This window comes from Penicillium daleae (assembly GCF_028827525.1).
Source record: "Penicillium daleae strain IBT 16125 chromosome Unknown utg000009l_segment0_segment0, whole genome shotgun sequence".
Lineage (NCBI taxonomy): Eukaryota > Fungi > Ascomycota > Eurotiomycetes > Eurotiales > Aspergillaceae > Penicillium > Penicillium daleae.
The window spans coordinates 514,177-534,327 of NW_026623157.1; the positions used below are offsets into that span (position 1 = coordinate 514,177).

Genomic DNA, 20,151 nt, shown 5'->3' on the forward strand with positions numbered 1-20,151 from the left:
CATGGGCAAAGAGAGACGATGCCCCACCCCGGCAGTGGGAACTTGTGAACAATGGGGCATCTGTTGTTCGTGCGTCGAATTCCATGTGAAGCAAAGTCTTTTCAATTAAGGAAGACTCGCACAGCAAATTGTTCGTTACTTGTTGCAAGCCAAGTACTTCAGTCTCATGGCAGAGGACCCCAGATGGACTCATGTTGAGGCCAGTAATACGAAACCTACTACGCCAGGTATGTCGGCTGAGATCTCCTGGAGTTGCGCCGCTTGCAGCCTGGGGGGTTGGCTCGGGCTTCGCCGTGAAAATGCCTGACAGTTTTGGCCCCACGGGTCATGATTGGCGGGGTGGAGCCTCGGGTTTCGAGTCTTGACAGAGTATAGGGGTGTGTACTACTGTACTATGAACGGATACTCCGTCCACTAAAAAATACCGTTCAAGTCCACTGGCAGGTATACATATGCAGGACTGAATGTCAGGGAGCTAACCCCAATTCGGCTCGGGTAAGATAGCGCGATACTGGATTTTGGGGGCCTAGCCAGACGTAGTGCAGGCATTGTGTACGTCGTATTGTGTTTTGGATTTGCTGATTGGCGACTCTGTTCGGGCAAACCATTGGAATGATTGGAGCGCGTTCGCCCGAGCTGAGACTGGTGGACCTAGCCAGTGTTAATGAATCATAGATCATTATCAGGGAATGCAGAATGTACTGTAGACATCGAACAGTAGTCGATCGCGAGGGTGGTTTCACCCGGGCTCAACAATTAGGTGGCGCAGTCTGAGATAGTATCCTTGGATCTGATGGTGAGCCTAATAAATGTACCGTAAACTGTCAGTAACATACTCTGCACTGTGTGGATATTAGCCAGAGATCCTTGGGGGCGGGGTTGTTCAGCTCAGCCATTGTGCAACCTGCTGGACTATCAGAGACTAGGTCCTGACTCCTGAGGCTCCTGAGAATTCTTCATATTGAGAGCGACGAATGGAATGACGACGATTTGGAAGGGCTGAGAAGTCAGCCCGTTATGGCGTCAACCGGCCCTCGTGATATCCACTCAGAGTTATTTTATTGATGGAATACACAACATGACATAATAACAAAGCTAGTAACTAAATATGAATCCGTCATACCGATTAACCTAGCCATGCCATTCAGGATCCCTATCAATCCAACAATGTCTTTCTCATTGTTATTGTTTCTAGAGTATCGTAAGGGTTTTCCTCTCATACTGCCATAGGCCTACATGTCATCGCCTCAGGTGTCGACATCACGTGGGATCAACCGAGGTCAGTGTCTCGTTGAGGACTCGTCAAGCCCAACAGATGCGACTTCTCGACACCTTGGGTGCATTTTCCCTCAGCTCATCTACCTGGCTCCGTCTACCTAAAATTGCAAGAGACTATCAATTGGAGCCGACATCCATTCCTCACCCGCCATGGTGTCTCAAATTACTCTCATCGTTGAGCCCCGGGGTGTGTTTTCCTAGCTCCTATACAAATGCCAAGCACATACACACGGTCAATTACTCCAGAAAATGAAGGACTGACACTTCACCAGGCAAGCCTATTCGCAAGCTCCCCAAAGAGATCACTGTCGCCCTCACCTCCAACGGCGAGGAGCTCTACAATGCTATCGCCAATGCTTCCGGTGCTTCGATCCACCGTCTGCGCATTACCAAGGGAAGTGACCGCAGTGTGGTTCCCAATGCGAAGAACACCACTATCAAGGATACCGGCTTGAAGGAGTCGAGTATCATCCACGTCAAGGACCTTGGTACGTACCAGCGCCGCCAATTCACCGAGGCAGCACAAAAAGAATTGATACGAAAAAAAGAACCGCGTAGCTTCAAGAAACACCAACTAATCCCATTCTTCCCACAATAAACAGGTCCTCAAATTGCATGGCGCACCGTCTTCATCATTGAATACCTCGGACCCCTCCTGATCCCAGCCCTTTTCCTCTTCCCCCTCCGCGACCTGATCTATTTCAACTTCGACAAGCCCCTCCCCGAGCCATCCGACATGCAACTTCTAGTCTGCGCCCTCCTGACCTTGCACTTCCTGAAGCGCGAGTACGAGACCATCTTCGTGCACCGCTTCAGCAACGCCACCATGCCCGCCCGCAACATATTCAAGAATAGCGCTCACTACTGGGCCCTCGCCGGCTTCAACATCGCGTACTGGGTATTCCGCCCCGACGCAGCGGCTGCCTCGGCCGATTACAACCCCATTCTCGTGTACGCCGGAGTTGCGTTGTTCATCTTCAGTGAGTTGGCAAACTTCAACGCGCACTTGGTGCTGCGTGACCTTCGTCGTCCCGGTACTACCGAACGCGGCATTCCTTCCGGGTTTGGCTTCAACTGGGTCACTTGCCCCAACTATATGTTTGAGATTCTGGCCTGGTTGGGCGTTTACCTGGTTAGCCAGCTTAGCTGGAGCGTTCTGGTCTTCACTCTTGTCGGTGGTATCCAGATGTGGAGCTGGGCCTGGAAGAAGGAGAGACGCTACCGCAAGGACTTTGGCGACAAGTATAAGAAGAAGCGCACTGTCCTTATGGCTGGTCTGTTCTAAGCGGAAGATCCTGGCCAGGCGGATGGGACAGTTCCTGAGCTGTTATCGGCTATCTAGACCCTCGGCTCAATAAATGCTGAGAAATAATTAATCCTTCTGTGCCCAGCAGGTCCTATGTCAGCACCGGAGCTCGACGGTATTGACAAATTTCTTCGGACACGCATATTATGAAGGGCAGAGCTTGTTCATCAGGCACACGAAAAATCGCGAATAATGCAACATGTACTCTATGACTGGATATAGAAAATCAAAAATTGATGCCCGTGTTTTCTTTCTAACCAAATGCAAGCCCATGATATTAGCAAAAGAAGTTGCCTCGCTGTAAAGAAGAGAAACAGTCTATAACGCCGAAAAACACCCAGCCCAGAATGCATGATGGACAACAATGGTGAACACAGAAAGATAGCCCACAAGATACTTCACTAAGTTCTTATCAGGACTGCTCAAGGAAGCTCAGACAGCCAAATATTCAATGATGGAGCGTCAGGAACCCTTGGCCTTCTTCCACCACATGGTGTAATAAGGATCCAACTCATCGCAGTCCTGAGCTTTCCCCTCATCACACGCAGGGAAGCGAATGACAAAGTCACCATCCTTGTAAGAACCATCCAGCGAAGCACCCGACGAGTCTTTGCTATACGCATTCAGCATCCGCTGGGGTACTAAAGCCGTTCGAGCCAGCACCGTTGGATGCCACTGCATAATGTGGTCCTAAACAGCGAGAAAAAGAACAAAAAGATTAGCGCGCACTTGATGTCTCCAAAGTCAGAGCTCTCACCAATCCATGTATCTCAGCCTTGGCAAAGTTATAATTCCGGAACAACGGATCAAACCAAAGATCCAAGAAGAAGCGCGCAAAGTCCCCATTCTTGAGAATAAAGCTCGAGGGACTCAAGTCCTCACTATCCTGCGTAAGAATGAAATCGACATCTTTTTCTTCCAGCGCAAAGGTCTTGATGATGCTGTCCGGCGGCACGATGGGGACATCCTTCAGCATCACTGATTCGAGACGTGTTCGGTCGAGTAGGTGGGATTTGAGGGATGTGGTAGGATTCATGATGAGCGCGTGAGGGCTCAGATGAAAGAAGTATTTGGATTTGGGGTGCGCTGCCATCGCATGGCGTACTGCTGGGATGAGGGCCCAGCTTCGAGGGTCGTCACTTATAGCTTCCTCATAATCGGAGACGCTTGCGAAGAAGTTCGTGTAGCCTAGTTAGACGAGTATATTAGCAGCGGCCCCAACGAACCAATCAAGCTCGAACAAGGAGAACCAAACCCATACTTACCGTGGCGTTTGGCGTAGTCTTCCCTGTTGGCGATAATCTTATCGATATAGCTCTGACTGAGACTTTGACGATCCAGCAACGTCACGATCACCACACCCGCCGTACCAGCCGGCGCCCCAATAGAAGTCGAGCTTGAGAAGAATAGATGCGAGACGAGGTAAAGCAGCGTTAGGATGGCAACTGCAAATATGGCGACCGTCTTGAGCTGCTTTCTTCGGTACAGCGGTAGCCGTGAGGAATGGGCGCCTGGGAGGGAATTAGGGCTCCTCCGCGGAGGCAATGCGAACTGCATACTGAGGGATGGTCCCCAGCGCTGGACCAACGGATTGTGGGACAAGGATGCAGAGACGCAGTGGTTCGAAATCAATCAAGGCATAGCATCGAAGATTCACAGATAACTGTTACAGAGGGATTAGCGCCGCTGGGGATGGTGTGAGAAGTTGAAAGGTCCAGCGAAGGTTGCGTAGGTTCTGGACGGCCTCCGAATCCGGTGGGCGGCGGGTCCGTTCTTGCGCGCGCATTCCAGCAACCTTTCCATCTTCACCAACATTTCCCGTTTCGAGTTAGTACTGATCGTGGGCGATAAGGGATAGCTAGGGAGCAAATCGGAAGGGACCATTTGTCCAGATGGATGTTGGCGCTCTAGTAAATTATGGTCTCGGAGTCCTTTGTCGAACATTGCTTGCGTGATATAGAATTGCGATGATGCCGTCATCTAGGGGCATTGGCTCAGGGTTGTGCAGGGCCAATTCCAGCGACAGTTGGTGATTACTCCGTACTATATTCGGCGGCTAATTACATATTCACACATCCACCAGTGTTATATATTCTGCCCAAGATACCAATTAGTCCTCAACGGCTAAGATGATAGAAATACATCTTTAGAGCGTTCACCGTACAGCCCTTGATCCAAGCGTAGGAGATATCCATATGGACAACTTTCTGCAAACGATACGTGTACCTGTGAATGCAGACTTGGCAATCCAGAATGAGCAGCTCTGTTTAAAAATCAAGACTCGAACAGTAAAGATATTGATGACATTGGAGTATAAGTACACAGAAAAGAAAAGAACCAATATGCACGCCCAGCAAGATCGCATCCATGCGAAAATACATCACTACCACATTGGCCGAGATAGTTCGGGGACCTCGCTGCGTAGGGATGATTGAAAAGACGAAAAGACGCGGTGCTCGATCAGCGTCAACTCTTTCGTCGCGGTAATGGTACAATGGTAAATTGAGCGCCGGTCTCCGTGTGTGTGCCTCGGCCGGCTGTGAGGCATCACTAAGAGGATCATATCCTCATCTAGTCGGTTTTTATTGCAAGGGCCGTGATCAAGGCTCCACCTCCGCGGCCGCAATTTTCCGAGCATCGTTCTGGCGATCAGCCTGACCCTTAGGACGAGGCTTCGTGATGGCCTTGATGTTGAGCCTCTCCTCAACCTTGGCCTCGATCTCCTCCTCCTTGGTCTTAATCCACTCCTCAAACGACAAAGGCTCTGGAAGACCCATCTTCTCTCGATGTTGCCGGAATTGCTCCTTGATTGCCGGGCTTTGCATGACCTGGTATCGCAGGTGCCATCCGAACATACCAAGCTCCTTCAGACGAGCCGGCCGATCAGACAGGAGGTAATTGTCTAGACCACCCTCATTCAAAATTGTTCGTAGTGCCCGGCGTGTGACCTTGATAAAGAGGTGTTCTTGGAGCGCCTCGCTCCACATCTTCTTGCGGCGGACATTGGGCTTCCAGCTTCGTCGCGTCTTGCCCTCGTTGCGACCCTTGGAGATCTTGTTACCGAAGCGAATCATGGCACCTCCGTAGAGACCGGTGTCGGCTTGCTTGTACCATTGTCGAGGACCGTAGGGATAGGCTGGTACGTCTTCCGGGAGTTTCTTTTTGGATTGTGGTGCCAATGTTGTGGAGAATGCACGCTTGGGGGTAGAGACAGAGAGCGCGCGGAAGGCCGCAGTGAGGGAGAAAGGCGCGGCCATAGCCGACCTGGACGTAAGACCTGCCATTGGGAGTAATCTGGGCAGGTTGAGCATCAAGCAAAGAAAAGAGGCCCAGCTGATGCAGTTGGAGAGCGGGAAGAATTTGGGGGTTGCTGACCGCCTTTGGCGCGGCTCCGTGACTGGCGCAGATCCCTTGCTCGCGAATTTCGGTCAAGAGACAGAGCTGGGTGGACCATCGCATTACGCTTGCTTCTCTATCTGCTTGACCTTTGGAAAGCTTCTATTTGACCTAGTTTCTCACCACAAATACCGATTGACCCTATTTCCTCGAACTCCTCTGGCTCTCCGAAGCCACTTCCTCCAATCATGGTCCAGATCAGCGAAGTGAAAGGCAACTCCCGCGAAAACAGGACCGCCGCGCATACGCACATCAAGGGTCTCGGTCTGCGGTCCGATGGAACACCAGAGACTACCGGTGATGGATTCGTTGGGCAAGCTGCTGCCCGAGAGGTGAGTTTCAGCTCCTCTCAGTGATGATGGTGACGGGCGAAACGTCGCTACTGCTCTGGCCTCGCCGTAGCTAACACACTCCTTTCATCAACAGGCATGTGGTGTTGTCGTCGATCTGATCAAGGCGAAGAAGATGGCTGGACGGGCTGTCCTGCTTGCTGGTGGCCCCGGCACCGGAAAGACTGCACTCGCTCTTGCAGTATCACAGGAACTGGGAACCAAGGTGCCGTTCTGCCCCATCGTTGGCAGTGAAATCTACTCCGCAGAGGTCAAGAAGACAGAGGCATTGATGGAGAACTTCCGACGAGCAATTGGTACGCAATATACAAGACCGGCAAACTTCGCTCTTGGATCACCGAAACTGACCCCAGACTAGGCCTGCGCGTTCGGGAAACCAAGGAGGTGTACGAGGGCGAAGTCACAGAACTGACTCCGGAGGAGACCGAGAATCCCCTGGGTGGTTACGGACGTACGATCAGCCATCTTATCATCGGATTGAAGTCAGCCAAGGGTACCAAGAAGCTTCGCCTCGACCCTAGCATCTACGAAGCCATTCAGAAGGAGCGCGTCACAGTCGGAGATGTCGTCTACATTGAAGCCAACACCGGCGCTTGCAAGCGTGTCGGACGTTCCGATGCCTACGCGACAGAGTTCGACCTGGAAGCCGAGGAGTACGTGCCTGTTCCCAAGGGCGAGGTGCACAAGAAGAAGGAGATTGTTCAAGACGTCACGCTGCACGACCTCGACATGGCCAACGCTCGGCCACAGGGTGGACAGGATGTGATGAGCATGATGGGCCAATTGATGAAGCCCAAGAAGACCGAGATCACAGAGAAGCTGCGCCAAGAGATCAACAAGGTGGTCAACCGATATATCGACCAGGGCGTCGCCGAACTGGTTCCCGGTGTGCTGTTCATCGATGAAGTTCACATGCTGGACATCGAATGCTTTACTTATCTGAACCGCGCTCTGGAGTCTTCTATCTCGCCGATCGTGATTCTTGCCTCCAACCGCGGCCACACCGTCATCCGTGGCACTGACGAAATTTCCGCTGCCCACGGTATTCCACCCGACTTGCTCGCCCGCCTCCTCATCATTCCCACTACCCCTTACTCGTCTGACGAGATCAAGACTATCATTCGACTCCGCGCCAAGACGGAGGGTCTTAACATCACCGAGCCTGCACTGGACAAGGTTTCTGAGCACGGTAGCAAGGTCAGCCTGCGGTATGCTCTGCAGCTGCTGACCCCTGCAAGCATCCTTGCTCGTGTCAACGGTCGTCCTGGTGGTATCGAGGTTGCTGATGTTGCTGAGTGTGAGGACTTGTTCCTGGATGCCAAGCGAAGCGCTATGATTGTCAACCAGGACAGCAGCAAGTTCTTGCTATAGAAGCAGTCTTGAGGTGACAGTGTAAAAGGAGGAGTTTCCATGATTATGTATACCATGGGGGTATCTTTTGTTATTATTGAAAAGGCGAATTGGGTTTGTGTAGGCCTGATTTTTTTACGCTAATGCTATCTGATGTTACCCAATCTTGAAGTCCGGGGCTAGTTGTATAATGATGTAGAAGACCTGCCAGGTACGGTCCTCTTTGCTGATCATGCAGGCGTCTGCAGGATGCATTTGAGAAATTCATTCCACATCAACTTATCTTCTACTTGAATATGTCCGCAGTAATTCTAGAACTTACACTTCCCACCCTCTATTTCTCGAAAATCCTATCGAAATGCGTGTTGCAAGTCCTTCTATAGATCAAAAGTAACCCAGGCCTCGGTCGAGATCACGTGGGAAGGACATCGTCATCCGTCAAGCCCCAGCCTCCATTCCACCCCATCATCTCACTGACCGATATCAGCGCCAGCTTCCGGGTTGCTGCACCGCTGAGGCTTAATATCCTGCACTTTCAGGCCCCCACGAGTCCAAGGCGTTCATATTAGAAGGATCATTCAACCAATATCCCCCTCGAATCCAGAACAACGCATCCGTTCCTCCCCAGATAACGGTGGAGCCTGCGGCCCGGACCAACAGCACACCCACCAGACCGACACACCTACCTTCCTCTTGCTCTCTTCCTCTGTACAGCCCCTTCATCTTTCGACTGTCAAGATGTCAAACCCTCTAGACACAGATGCAGGCTCGGAGATGTTCGCCAGCTACGAGAACGAGCTGAAGCTCGTCCAGGCGGACCTAAACCAGAAGCTGGACCAGATCGCCGAAGCAAGCGGCGAGCAGCGCAAGTCCGCAATCCGACAAGCAGAGCAGGTTCTCGACGAAGCAACTGAACTGGTAGGCATATAAACACCCAATCCCTACTACGACACACCCACCCCACTCTTCATTCATCCAAGTCTATCCAGCTAACACATCCTCTCCTTATCACCAGCTCGACCAAATGCGCATGGAGAAACAAAACATCCCCTCCGCCTCCCGCTCCAAAGTGAACATGCGCTTCCGCAACTACTCCACCGATATCGACGACATCAAGCGCAAGCTCAAGTCGCTCTCCGACGACCGCAAAGCCCTCTTCGGCGACCGGTACACCGACGAACCGGTTGACGAGCATCTCGAGCAGCGCCAGCAGCTCCTTTCCGGCACTGAGCGGCTCGAGCGTAGCTCCGCACGGTTACAGGGGGCTCAACGGACAGCGTTGGAGACGGAGGATGTTGGGCAGAACGTGTTGGCCGATTTGTACGGGCAGCGACAGACGATTCAGCATACTCGTGATAATCTGCAGCAGAGCGAGGGATATGTTGATACGAGTATCAAGACTTTGAGGGGCATGGCCCGTAGGTACTGCGCCCTTTTACCCCGGCCTTTTTTGGGTTCTGGCTCGACCGTTGTTGGTTTGGTTTTTGGCTAACGTTTACGTGCAGGATGGCTACGAATCGGATAATCACGATTGCTATCATTACGGTTCTTGTCCTTCTGATTGTTGCCGTTATTTACAGCAAGTTCCATTAGCGAAGCGGGGTCTCTTTTTCTTTTTGATGGCGTTTCTTTGATCTTGGAGGCTTTTTAATTGTATCTTTTTTTACGAGACGCTGTATGCCTAGTTAGCATTCTGACGACCATTGACGATGGCCTGGACTTCATGTCTAGTCTATAGCAGCTCATGGTGATAATTGAACACTGATCATATTTCAATTTTTTATCTTGATTGGTGGCAGTGCTTGTCCCTGGTCCCTGGTCCCTGGTCCCTGGTCCCTGGCCCTTTGCCCCGTTGGGCGCACTAGCGCCATAGTCCCCTAACCCACATTTATACAAATCAGTCTCCCTTTGACTTTTCTTGAGTTAAGATAAACTCTCTATCTATCGAAGCAATCCATCAGGTCGTTAGATTAGAATATGCCCATGGACCGTCTTCCCACAGAGATCATCGACGCAATCACCGAGCATCTCGACTCCGAATCTATCAAAAATTTCCGCCTCACAAGCAAATCTGCTGCACAGAAATGTCTCAACCCGCGCTTCCTCTCTTTATCATCGCAGGCAAGAACAGATTTTACACCAGATAGCCTCCAAAATCTTCACAGCCGCGCCTCACACCCAGTTTTCCGAAATGCCGCGCGCTGCTTGATTGTCCAAGTCATAGTATACGACCACCGCGGCGTGTGCCCGAAAAGAACCAAACTCGAAATCTTTTACGGGACAAGAGATCCATGGGGAATACAGTGGTTGGACAAGATACAACAGGAACGCGATAGCCTGTCTGACGAGTTTGTCATTGATTCACTCGCGACTACCCTGGATAGTTTCCCGTCCCTTGACGAGATCCAATTTGAGCCGCGCGTTTTGATTGCCCCGGGGGTTAGTCGGTTATTGCTGATTCCAAGCCATGAGTTTCCGTGGATGTCTCATGTGGTGTTCATTGTATTGGCAGCTGTTGCAAGGTCGTCTACTCAGTTGCGGAAATTGGATATCTACAATGGTTGTCGGTTTGGATGTCCGTGGCTTAGCCGCCACAGCGTCTCTGCGAGTGAATTTGCCTTTTACATCAAAAGGATCAAAGCAGAGAAACCGGCACGACGCTCTCTACCTATCGAGGTCCTGGGGTTGACCGTCTCCAATATCTCCAGTGAAGACTGGAGTCGTGCTGGTAACCAAACGTCGTTGCGGGCATCTCGTGCAGTGTCCCCATCTAACGATGGACATGAACTAAACGGCTTCTCTGGCGTGCAGCAATTGCTCCAATTGACGAGTAAGCTTGTTAGTCTACACCTCACCTTCGATTTTGAGATGGAGGAAAACACAAGGGGACCTGAAGACCCTTATAAGATCTTCAAGAGTATCGCAGACGATGTGCATCTACCCCGACTAAAACATTTCTACTTGACCAACTTCTCAGTCACGGGTAATTCATTACTCAAGTTCCTCGGAAGCCATCCGCAAATCATATCACTTGATATCTGGAGAGCTTCTATTCCCGAAGAGGAGAGGTGGAATCCTACATTGAGGTATATCAACACCAACATGCCTGTTTTGAGAAGCGTCGGTCTTTCAGCTCTCAGAAAAGGCGACCGATTTTGTGAGCTAAATCCAAGACCTCACATGAGGCTCAATACCTTGGGTGATTGGAATTTGGGCTTCGACACTTGTACTCATCGCTGCCCTTTGGACTGTGATAGCTGGCCACGAGCTCATAAGTATCTTGGCCGATTAAGCAGAACAGATGTTAATTCCCGGTTTGTGTATTCTCGATTCGGGATATTCTGGAACTGTGATCCTCCAGAAGGAAGGATGGTCGAGGGGATGGTCGAAGGTAGTATAGCAAACGATTTCTGGTATGATTTGTTCCATCTTCCAGGACGAGGCCACATGCTTACATGAAGGGTTTTGTTTTATAGGGACTGTTCGGATGAAGAAAGTTGATTGTCAACGCACTACTGCATCTATATGACTTGAAAAGCACGAATCGCCTTTTGCCACCACTAGCAATTTATGTACTGCAAAACAGGGCCTGTAGGTAGATAGTGTAGTATGTGCTATATGTGCTATTCCAAAGGGGTATCTCATGCAAAAGCAAAGCAACGCCAAGAGAGCATGAAGCGAGATTCATGCCTCAAATCCAAACATGTTCATATAAAACCAATCCATCCCATCAATAATACCCATCCCAAATACCTCAACTCATAACCCTCATAGCCCCAAAGCCAGCATTAACCACCACCCCCACAAAAACAGCCACTCCCTTCCTCCAACTCCACACGCCCTCCTCCCTTCTCAACCACATCGCACAACCGACAGGCCAAAAGAAGCCCATCACCGCGCCCCATAGCATATCATCCATCGCCGTCCTCGATCCAGACCCAAACCCACCATCATCATCCCCAATCGCACCCCCTCCTCCACCACCCTGCGCCTGCGCAACCGTCGACCCCTCATCCATCCACCGATCCTCTAGATCACGCAATTCCTCACCCGTAGGCATGGTATCTGGCGTCCGAGAGACGGACTGCACGGCGAGGAATTGGGATCGGAGGGCTGTGACTTCGGCGGGGGTGAAGCCGGCGGAGAGGAGGCGGTCGAAGCCGCGTGGGGCGGGTGTTGTAGATGTTGTTTGCTGTGGCTGAGCTTGGGATTGTGATTGTGAGGTGCTGGCACCGGTAGACGCCAGGAGAGACGAAGAGCGAGACCCATCTTTCTTCTTTTGGAGGAGGATGGTTGAGGCCACGGATGCCTCGGCGGATAAGTCGGACTCGGAAAGCGCGATGTCGCCGATGGAGCAGTGGATGTAGACGCGTGGACGGGAGTCGCGGAGGGGCTGCTTGCCCTTCGCTTTACTCTTTGCTGAGCCATTCTCTGTGGCGGAGAGCTCGTCTCCAGCGTCATCGTCTGCGGGCCGAGGTGTGCGGGATGGTGAGGGTGGGAGCTTGAGGGAAGTAGCGAGGGCGGTTGTGTCTTCTAGTCCGCGACCTGCGTAGATGAGGCGAAGCCGGTGAGAGGAGAGTGACGGTGGGAGATTGGCGCGGATTAGTTGTTTGAGGCCTGCGCCTGTTGTGGTCTCTGCGTCTGGGACGTCGAGGTGGAGGTCGGGTATGGACGCGGAGAACCGGACGGTCAAGAGCAGGTCGTCCGCCATCAGTTCGTTAGGTGCGTGTGGGGAGAGAAAGGATGGTGACGCCATGTTGTGCTGGGATTAGACCAAGACCATGTGTTTGTTGGACTCGATGGTGTCCAGAGCTGTCGAAACTCGATAGCTACTTGAAGTTGGAGAGTCCGGGGGAAGTGGATGCTGAATTCCGACGATTATCAACGGCCGGGTAAGTATGGAAGGGGAGCCAATGAAGTGAGTGGAGCAGGATAACGGATCAAGGAGAGCTCTATGAGACAAAAATGAAGTATTGAACAAAAAGGAACACTCAGTAGCATTGTTACGGAATACCGACAAAAATAGTCGCGCCCGGGATCGAACCGGGAACCTTCTGAGTAACTTGGATCCATCTGAAGCAGACAAATTCATCCCATGTGAATCAGAAATCATGACCATTAGACCACGCGACTTTGATGAATAATGAAGACCGAATTTGACTCTATATTCCTAAATACTTCTGCTATTATCACAAAGAGGTAGTGATGTTATGCTGGCTTAGGTGAACTTAATCGATATTATAAAAGTAGGTAGTGTTTTTCTATACTTATTACTCTCCCTAGTTAACTGACTAGTTAGTTATTATCTTTCTATTTAGTCAGAATATAGGACCTAATAGAATTCTATTACAAAATACCTAATATATCATTCAAAATTAAGATCTTAGAGTAGCCTGATATTAGTCTTTCCTAGTATAGTCAAAACCTAACACCATTATATAACACTATTTCAGATAGACATTCCATCAAGTCGCGTGGTCTAATGGTCATGATTTCTGATTCACATGGGATGAATTTGTCTGCTTCAGATGGATCCAAGTTACTCAGAAGGTTCCCGGTTCGATCCCGGGCGCGACTATTTTTGTTCCATGGACTTGATGGAAGAGCAATCCTGGTGGGGCTTTTCGGATTTACCAGGAGGGAAGTATGATACTGGGCCAGTCTGGCTGCAATCTCAGCGAATACAGCAATTAACATAGTTTAGACGACCATCTTCACATACATGATTCTCCTATGATACGCAGTTCCAGGTATCAATGGAAGGACATTTTCAATGATAGTACTGGAGATATATTCTTTTGATCACGATAATGCATTGATCGATGCTAGCAGTCCCAGGACTATGCTTCTTCCATATTATTAACATATACCAACTTTTCACTCAACATTCCATATCGCCCTAGCAGACGACAATCGAGTACTAAAAACAAACAAAACTCGCTATTTCCAACACAAATCAAGAATGCATCCACTTTAATGCGGAAGGAACTCCCTAGCCGAAGCCTTGAATCTCGAAACCATATATCCAGGGCTGCAATTCGCCTCCCAGTCCTCATCAAATCCTTCGTTCGGGTTGTGAGGGTTAAGACTATTCTTCCTCTCCGTTGCAAGCAGAGAGACACCATGAGGCACCTGGTCCCCTAGTTCTGATGAATCGGAGCCCCTGCGTTCACCGCATGGGCATGTGGAAGTTGTCCTGGCGCCTGGTGTGGTGCAGGGGCAAAGGCCTAGAGAGCGATTGCATGGGACGCATTTGTAGTATGCGCGGCTGGTGGCTTCATTGGAGTTGTCGAGGCGTGTGGACACACGGACTCCAGGGAGTCCGCATTGGTCACATCGCCAACCTTGTGATGGGCCTTCGAAGGACTGCATGGTGTTTATATGAGGGGATTGTCTTGCTGGGAGATGACTAGAATGATTGTATAAGTGATTGTCCAGCAAAACAGAAAAATAAAATATCTTCAAGACTTACATCAAGTTGGACTTGAATGCGGAAAAGGAAGCCGATATAGAAAGAAAAGCCTTGAGAATAGCCTGAAAGTAAATCTGAATTGCTCGGCAGTCAAGTCCGGGGAAGAATCCACGCCTTATAAAGATTTTGATTTTGATTTTTTCATTTTGCGGGGGAAAAGGAGGGCGATCATTATGACGCTATTTACAGACACAAGAGACTACTGCCGAATGGTACAACCCCAACATCATTTGCCAAATGATGCGATGCGAATGCTGGGCAACCCCATAGGATCCTCACGAAATCACGTAAAATATGGGGTTCTAGAACTCGGGGACGATCACAAACGGAAGGCGTGGCTGGATCGGGTAAGTACATCCCCGACGCAAACCGAGAAATTAGGTAATATCGCGCAAACGGGTCAAGTGACCCCTGGAAACATTTACGTTTCTCTGGTTTTATAGGTGGGTGGCTGTCACAGAATTGGCAGCCGATGAAGTAAGGGCCCCAGAATGCTTGAGGGATTATTATCCAGTCTATGGTCGTGGACGTGGCGTGAGGATCTATTGATTGGATCACGAGCAGTGCCGAGTAATCACGCGATAGGATGGGCAGCGTCACTGATTCAGGATTCATGAAGAATTTGAAGGTGTTGAGCCATGGTAGGCCTAGACACCTTCGTTGAAGTGTGCACTTCCAGGGGGGCTTGGATGTGGATCTAGAATCCTCTTTCGAGACAGACGATCCGGTCGGTATGTCTGGTGATATATATCGCTCTATAGAGTCTATACCGGGTGCCGGCCCGGTACTAGATATCGTTGTTATTCCAAACAAGCCCTTATGAACATATGTACAGAGTCTTCTAATTCCATATGTATTCAACTAATCCCCACATACATACACCGCCACTCTTCATATTTTTTCTTCGTACCATCTCAACATGCAACTCATGACTCAATAATGTACAATGCCAAGATACAAGGCGTACGTCACCTGACGTGTCCACTACCAAGTGGCAAGCTCGGACTGATTGTTTTAGAAGATAGTGGAGAATCATAAAATTCAGATCTAGTTATTCTGGGATATAGCAGCGTGTATCATAGTCATTGTTAACTTGAAAGTATTAGTTGCCGCGGAACCTCGGAAGTAGCCCTGCAAGTATCGACTCATAATGCCGAGCTCCCTGTGACGATGCATGTCCTCATCTCATATATTTTAACGGTGCTCTGTATTTCTTGCTATCCTAGCAATAGTCCGAGCAATATATGATGTTTGTTGGAAGATTTGTACACCCCTTGATCTTGTTTTCAATCACCTGTAGATCGGCTCCAACTGTAATCGCGGTGCCTGGCGTGGAACTTTCCTAGAAGGAGTTGCCTTAATCTTAGATAAGTAGCTGGGATAAAATTGATCAACCAGCGGGCTAACCTTGTTTTACCTAGGTTCCCTCTTTGTTACGAGTTCAATAGAGCCATGCAGTAAATGTGCTTACCGCCATATAAGTTACTTTTAGCCGCGGTCTATTCTCGAATGGTCTGATTCGAGTCCCATGAGTCATGAAGTCCATTATACTAATCTATGAAAATACAGTCACATGATGTAATCGCGAGATACAGCTAGGCAGATTTCATAAAGATGGAGTCAAGGGACAAGCTGCCAGGCCTCTACGGCCTAGAGGAATCTATCAACAAAGCTCGAGTCTGTCCGGTTGCATGACCGCGGAAAAGCGATGGAATCGCACAACGGAGTATGTCGGTGGAAAAATGGGATGGAAAGAAAGAGGAGAATCTGTATCAACTGGATATCAAGCGTATGTACCCGCCCAAAAGAGCGGTCGTGGTCCCCGAGACCGGGAACCGAGTGTGAACAAAAGATGAGAACGCCGTCCGATGCACCGTGAGCGAGGAACGCCGAGAACCCAAAACAAGGAGACATGTCGAAACGAGCGCTTAAACCATGAAGGATTCACCGCAACCACATTCTTCCTCTGTTACCAGGGGTTAGTAACCAGACCAAATACTGCGTGGGAGTTGATTTGTAATACAGGGGAAACTCACTGATATTGGGGTTGCGGAAAACAAATCGCCTGCTCAGCGGATCTTCGTGCCAGTCCATTTCACTGCCAATAATGCTGAACAGAGCCTTGCTGTCGATCAACACCTTCACGCCATCCTGCTCGACGATCTCGTCGAATTTGCCCGGCTTCTCCACGTACTCGAGGTGATATGCCAAACCCGAGCAACCGCGGTTCTTGACTCCTACTCGGATGAACTTGGGCTCAGGCTGCACCATCAACTTGCGAAGCTGCTCCGTAGCCAGCGGTGTCAATTTCATGGCCGCCTTGCGTGCCCTCAATGGCCGACGGGGCTTCGGGGAAGTCTTCAGAGCAGCGGTCGAGGTGGTCGTGGTCGGCTTGGGCTTCTGAGCTTCGCCTTCTCGTAGGGAGACTGTGGAGGACTCTGATTTCGAGGCGGTCTTGGTGGGTTCTGTGGGGAAGGGGAAATCGGCGGTGATCGAGGTATCGGCGACGCCGTTGCTGCGCGGCATCGGGAAAGACGACGGGAGTGTGTGTGGCCGGTATGCAGTCGCTGTTTGCATATCACGTTTGGAAGACATGTAGGCGTTTCCACTCGAGGAGAAGCAGCGCAACGACTGGGAGAAGCGTTGGCCGGCCGAGGGCTTCACCCATCGGAGAAGTGTGGCGGATGATGTCACTGGGCGCTGCATGGTGGTGCAGAGACTCATGATTTCGAGGAAACACAGATGGGATGAGTGAGCGCAAAGAGAGAGCTATACAGGCATAGGAGCTGTCTGTGAGGACGAGGGTGGTGGTGTTGTGAGTGGTGAATTGAATGCGGGTGGAAGGAGAGAAGAATCTCTCTGTGTTTGTCCTTCCCCGGCGGTCCTCGGATTAGCTAAACCTATTGCATGATCTGGGCTCCCACCAATCAGCGTCGAGGTGTTTCTACACACGGTGGCGCCACTACAAGACGGGTACCGAATGCTGTACGGAGCATTTATACGGTGCATTTATATAAGAATAGTGATTGATCTTTGATCGAGAAAGCTATTTATTCGAAATAGCCATTATCTACATATTATTTGAGCTGGCTGCGCATCTCATCACACTCTAAGCCTTTAGTCTTGTCTATGCAGTTTGCGTTTATCGGTAGATGAGTCAGCCATATTGGCCTGTGGCGGCCTGAGGCATCAAGGTGTCGGCTGGTTTGAGGCGATTTGCGGAGACTACAGAAACACTTCCTCCTTCATAGCAATGAGGCATGATAGTTTACTCAAAATAACCTAATTACTTGATCAGGACCTGATCTGCTTGATGATATCTTCTAATGGTGGCATATCCATCATTTATTTCTCTTTCCATACATGGTAGATAATCCGCGGCCTAGGCATCTCCATTGTTAAGGACATGTGGCTGGACCCGCTGACAAAGTGGCTGGTGCTGAGTTGTTGGCCTCGCTGAAGCGTCAAAGAACCAACCACCCAACGACTGCTGCATATTACATGTTACAAATTCCAGGGGTCTAGATCCTGTGCTTGAATCATGGAGGCCTCGCCCCTCACGCAGCAGACCAGGCCCGAGACGTTCACGCCAAAGATCGTTCAGCTCTACGAGACCCTCTTCAAAGTATGCCCCTCCAACCCCATACTGCCTGCCCAACACATTCTGATATTCAACTCCAGACCCCCGACGATGTTTATGTGGAGCCCTCTGAGGGATTCTGGAGGGAGTTCTTTCTCCTGCCCCCAGATAGGGGCCGGTTGCATTCCCTGCTGGACGGGTTGAGTCCTGACGAGACGTTGAGTCTACAGGTGCGTGTCCATTGTGGCGACGACCTGTCTACCACGGCCGAAATTGACCATATGATCCAGACACAAACAAAGCATCTATTTACAAGGGCCATTCGTGAGGCGTCTTCCGGAGTAGCTCCTGTCGACTCTTATGCATTAGAAGTGAGTATTTACGTGCGGTCCCGAATCAAACCAAGTCATTGACTGACAGCACGATACAGACTCTGACGGTCTTTTTGACCAGCATCTTGAGCAAAAAGTACACGAATCCTAGCTCTGATCTCATTACAGTCCTTGCAGGCCTGGACGAAGTGGATCATGTCATTTCCGAGTTTGTGGCTGTTTTGGATGGCATTGTGCGCAATGGCAACGGTCGTGAGTAGCCCGAGTCTCATAACGAAGAATGGCAAGTGAAACTAATATTTTCTCATCGAAGTTGAGCTCCGTCGTAAAGCAATCAGGGTAGCCATTGCCATGACCAGCGGGGCATACAAAACCAGCCTTGTCTCCTATTTCACCCATCGGGATCTCTTTCCCTCGCTGATGAAGGTATTAATCTTAAGGCTTCCCAAATCGTATATCAAACGCTAATAGGAATCAAAACAGTACGTCAATGATTCAGAGACTCCATTAGACATCTTCGATCCCTTCTTGTTGCTGGGTCTATTGGCAAACTACAACAAATTCGAATTCCAAAACCCCTACCAGCTCCGACTCGACGACTTTGTCAACGAAGCAAGCATCCAAAAGATTGTCAAGGGCGTCGGCCAGACATGCAGTGGTCTGCGCAACGGCTACGTCGCCGTTCAGGATGATGTACCCGAAGGCTGGACCTTGACCAACACCCTCATCTTCTTCGGGCTACGAGCTCTCGCACCTGGTGCAAGGGACAAAGCGAATCCACCCACGGCAGAGGAGGCAAAAGCAATGTTTGCCGATCTGTAAGATACCTTCTCCCAAGTTCCTATACCGCTATACGCATGCTAACACAACAGCAGCCCCGCACAAGAAGCCGCCATTCTAATGGCCACCTACGACTTTACAAACTCAAACAAGCTCTTCGGGTACCACCTGGTCCACATGAACCCGGAGAAAAACGAAGAGTCCCCATTCTCCAGCTTCCTCTCCCTATCCTCTTATCTCTTGCAGCACGCATACCGGTCCCCGCGGGTAGCGCACTACGCCGAACTAAGCCTCTTCACGCTCCGCATCCTCGTCGAAGACCCAACTCTCTGCAAACACATCTGCAGCGAAGATGGCAAGCGTCGTGTCCGGCTGTGCCGGCAGCGCCAACCATATCTCCCAGTCGTCAGCGGAGACCGCGTTCTTGCATCCGTCGTCTTCGACGCTATGATCGATACTATCACCCATAACCTCCGCAGGCGACTGGACGTCAACATTTACAGGTAAGCCAGTCCCCCCGCATCATATCATACACACCTTCCCCCCCCCCCCCCAAATCCATACCATACCCTAACAATCATCCAGCCACACAATCGCAATAACCCTCCGCCTCCTAACATACCTCTCCACCAACAAAATCCGCCTAACATACCACTGGTCCGAACTCTGGCGCACCCTCCTCTCCCTAATGCGCTTCCTAACAACCTACGCCACGGACCTCTCCTCAAACCCAAATATCCAAACCCTAACCTCCTCCCTCGCCGATCTAATGGCTTTCTGCATCTCCGCAGGCGACACGTTCCTCCCCGACCCATCCTCCTACGACGACCTCTTCTATAAACTCGTCGAAACGGGGCCCGTCATCTCCAAATTCCGCGACGTCTACGGCTTTGCGAATACCGGTACCCCTGCACGCCCCGGCTCTGGTCCCGCAGATCCCACCGCGAAAAATATCCATGCCGCTGCAGTCGACACACTCCTATCCGTCTCAACACATTTCTACACCCTCCTCTTCCAGTCCGATGGGAAAGATCCCGCGGCGGCAGCGGCGGCGGCGGCAGCGAGTCCCAAGGTTGACGGTGAACCTACGCCCGTAGCGCTGCCGTCTATCAAGAAGAAGAATTTGAGTCCGCGCGAGGTTCATCGCATTATTAAGCAGGGGTATGATACGTTGAGTATTCAGCCGCCGGAGGGGTTGACGACTTGGTCGCGGTGGAGGGAGACGGAGTGGAAGGGGGAGTTGAAGAGGGCGGCTAGGTGTGCGGTTGATGATGCGAGGCAATTGGTTTCTTGAGTGCTGGTGTGAC

The 20,151-nt window shown here is 50.6% G+C and overlaps 9 protein-coding genes across 9 annotated transcripts; 5 read left to right on the forward strand and 4 right to left on the reverse strand.

Moving 5' to 3' along the window:
• Positions 1 to 1,428: 1,428 nt before the first annotated feature.
• N7458_011390 (trans-2-enoyl-CoA reductase (NADPH) TSC13) lies at positions 1,429 to 2,563 on the forward strand (the record flags this gene model as incomplete). The annotated part of the gene is made up of 3 exons (XM_056914772.1): positions 1,429 to 1,465; positions 1,551 to 1,766; positions 1,881 to 2,563. 3 exons carry the CDS (start codon positions 1,429 to 1,431, stop codon positions 2,561 to 2,563), a joined length of 936 nt encoding a protein of 311 aa, XP_056759526.1.
• A 483-nt stretch (positions 2,564 to 3,046) lies between these two features.
• Positions 3,047 to 4,141, reverse strand: N7458_011391 (putative alpha-1,6-mannosyltransferase subunit; the record flags this gene model as incomplete). Its single annotated transcript, XM_056914773.1, has 3 exons — positions 3,047 to 3,274; positions 3,342 to 3,772; positions 3,850 to 4,141. 3 exons carry the CDS (start codon positions 4,139 to 4,141, stop codon positions 3,047 to 3,049), a joined length of 951 nt encoding a protein of 316 aa, XP_056759527.1.
• Positions 4,142 to 5,184: 1,043 nt separating this feature from the next.
• Positions 5,185 to 5,868, reverse strand: N7458_011392 (mitochondrial 54S ribosomal protein bL28m; the record flags this gene model as incomplete). Its single annotated transcript, XM_056914774.1, has 1 exon — positions 5,185 to 5,868. The coding sequence occupies one exon, from the start codon at positions 5,866 to 5,868 to the stop codon at positions 5,185 to 5,187; it is 684 nt and encodes a 227-aa protein (XP_056759528.1).
• Positions 5,869 to 6,168: 300 nt separating this feature from the next.
• Positions 6,169 to 7,701, forward strand: rvb1 (RuvB family ATP-dependent DNA helicase pontin; the record flags this gene model as incomplete). The annotated part of the gene is made up of 3 exons (XM_056914775.1): positions 6,169 to 6,312; positions 6,407 to 6,626; positions 6,689 to 7,701. The coding sequence occupies 3 exons, from the start codon at positions 6,169 to 6,171 to the stop codon at positions 7,699 to 7,701; spliced, it is 1,377 nt and encodes a 458-aa protein (XP_056759529.1).
• A 717-nt stretch (positions 7,702 to 8,418) lies between these two features.
• Positions 8,419 to 9,273, forward strand: N7458_011394 (v-SNARE protein VTI1; the record flags this gene model as incomplete). The annotated part of the gene is made up of 3 exons (XM_056914776.1): positions 8,419 to 8,598; positions 8,696 to 9,102; positions 9,186 to 9,273. 3 exons carry the CDS (start codon positions 8,419 to 8,421, stop codon positions 9,271 to 9,273), a joined length of 675 nt encoding a protein of 224 aa, XP_056759530.1.
• A 384-nt stretch (positions 9,274 to 9,657) lies between these two features.
• Positions 9,658 to 10,972, forward strand: N7458_011395 (uncharacterized protein; the record flags this gene model as incomplete). The annotated part of the gene is made up of 2 exons (XM_056914777.1): positions 9,658 to 10,837; positions 10,938 to 10,972. 2 exons carry the CDS (start codon positions 9,658 to 9,660, stop codon positions 10,970 to 10,972), a joined length of 1,215 nt encoding a protein of 404 aa, XP_056759531.1.
• A 462-nt stretch (positions 10,973 to 11,434) lies between these two features.
• N7458_011396 (DSC3 family protein) lies at positions 11,435 to 12,436 on the reverse strand (the record flags this gene model as incomplete). The annotated part of the gene is made up of 1 exon (XM_056914778.1): positions 11,435 to 12,436. One exon carries the CDS (start codon positions 12,434 to 12,436, stop codon positions 11,435 to 11,437), a length of 1,002 nt encoding a protein of 333 aa, XP_056759532.1.
• A 3,644-nt stretch (positions 12,437 to 16,080) lies between these two features.
• On the reverse strand, positions 16,081 to 16,876 carry isa1 (Fe-binding Fe/S cluster assembly protein ISA1; the record flags this gene model as incomplete). Its single annotated transcript, XM_056914779.1, has 2 exons — positions 16,081 to 16,118; positions 16,189 to 16,876. The coding sequence occupies 2 exons, from the start codon at positions 16,874 to 16,876 to the stop codon at positions 16,081 to 16,083; spliced, it is 726 nt and encodes a 241-aa protein (XP_056759533.1).
• An 817-nt stretch (positions 16,877 to 17,693) lies between these two features.
• On the forward strand, positions 17,694 to 20,138 carry N7458_011398 (ARMH3 family protein; the record flags this gene model as incomplete). Its single annotated transcript, XM_056914780.1, has 7 exons — positions 17,694 to 17,777; positions 17,834 to 18,103; positions 18,163 to 18,316; positions 18,378 to 18,490; positions 18,548 to 18,882; positions 18,940 to 19,347; positions 19,430 to 20,138. 7 exons carry the CDS (start codon positions 17,694 to 17,696, stop codon positions 20,136 to 20,138), a joined length of 2,073 nt encoding a protein of 690 aa, XP_056759534.1.
• Positions 20,139 to 20,151: the final 13 nt, after the last annotated feature.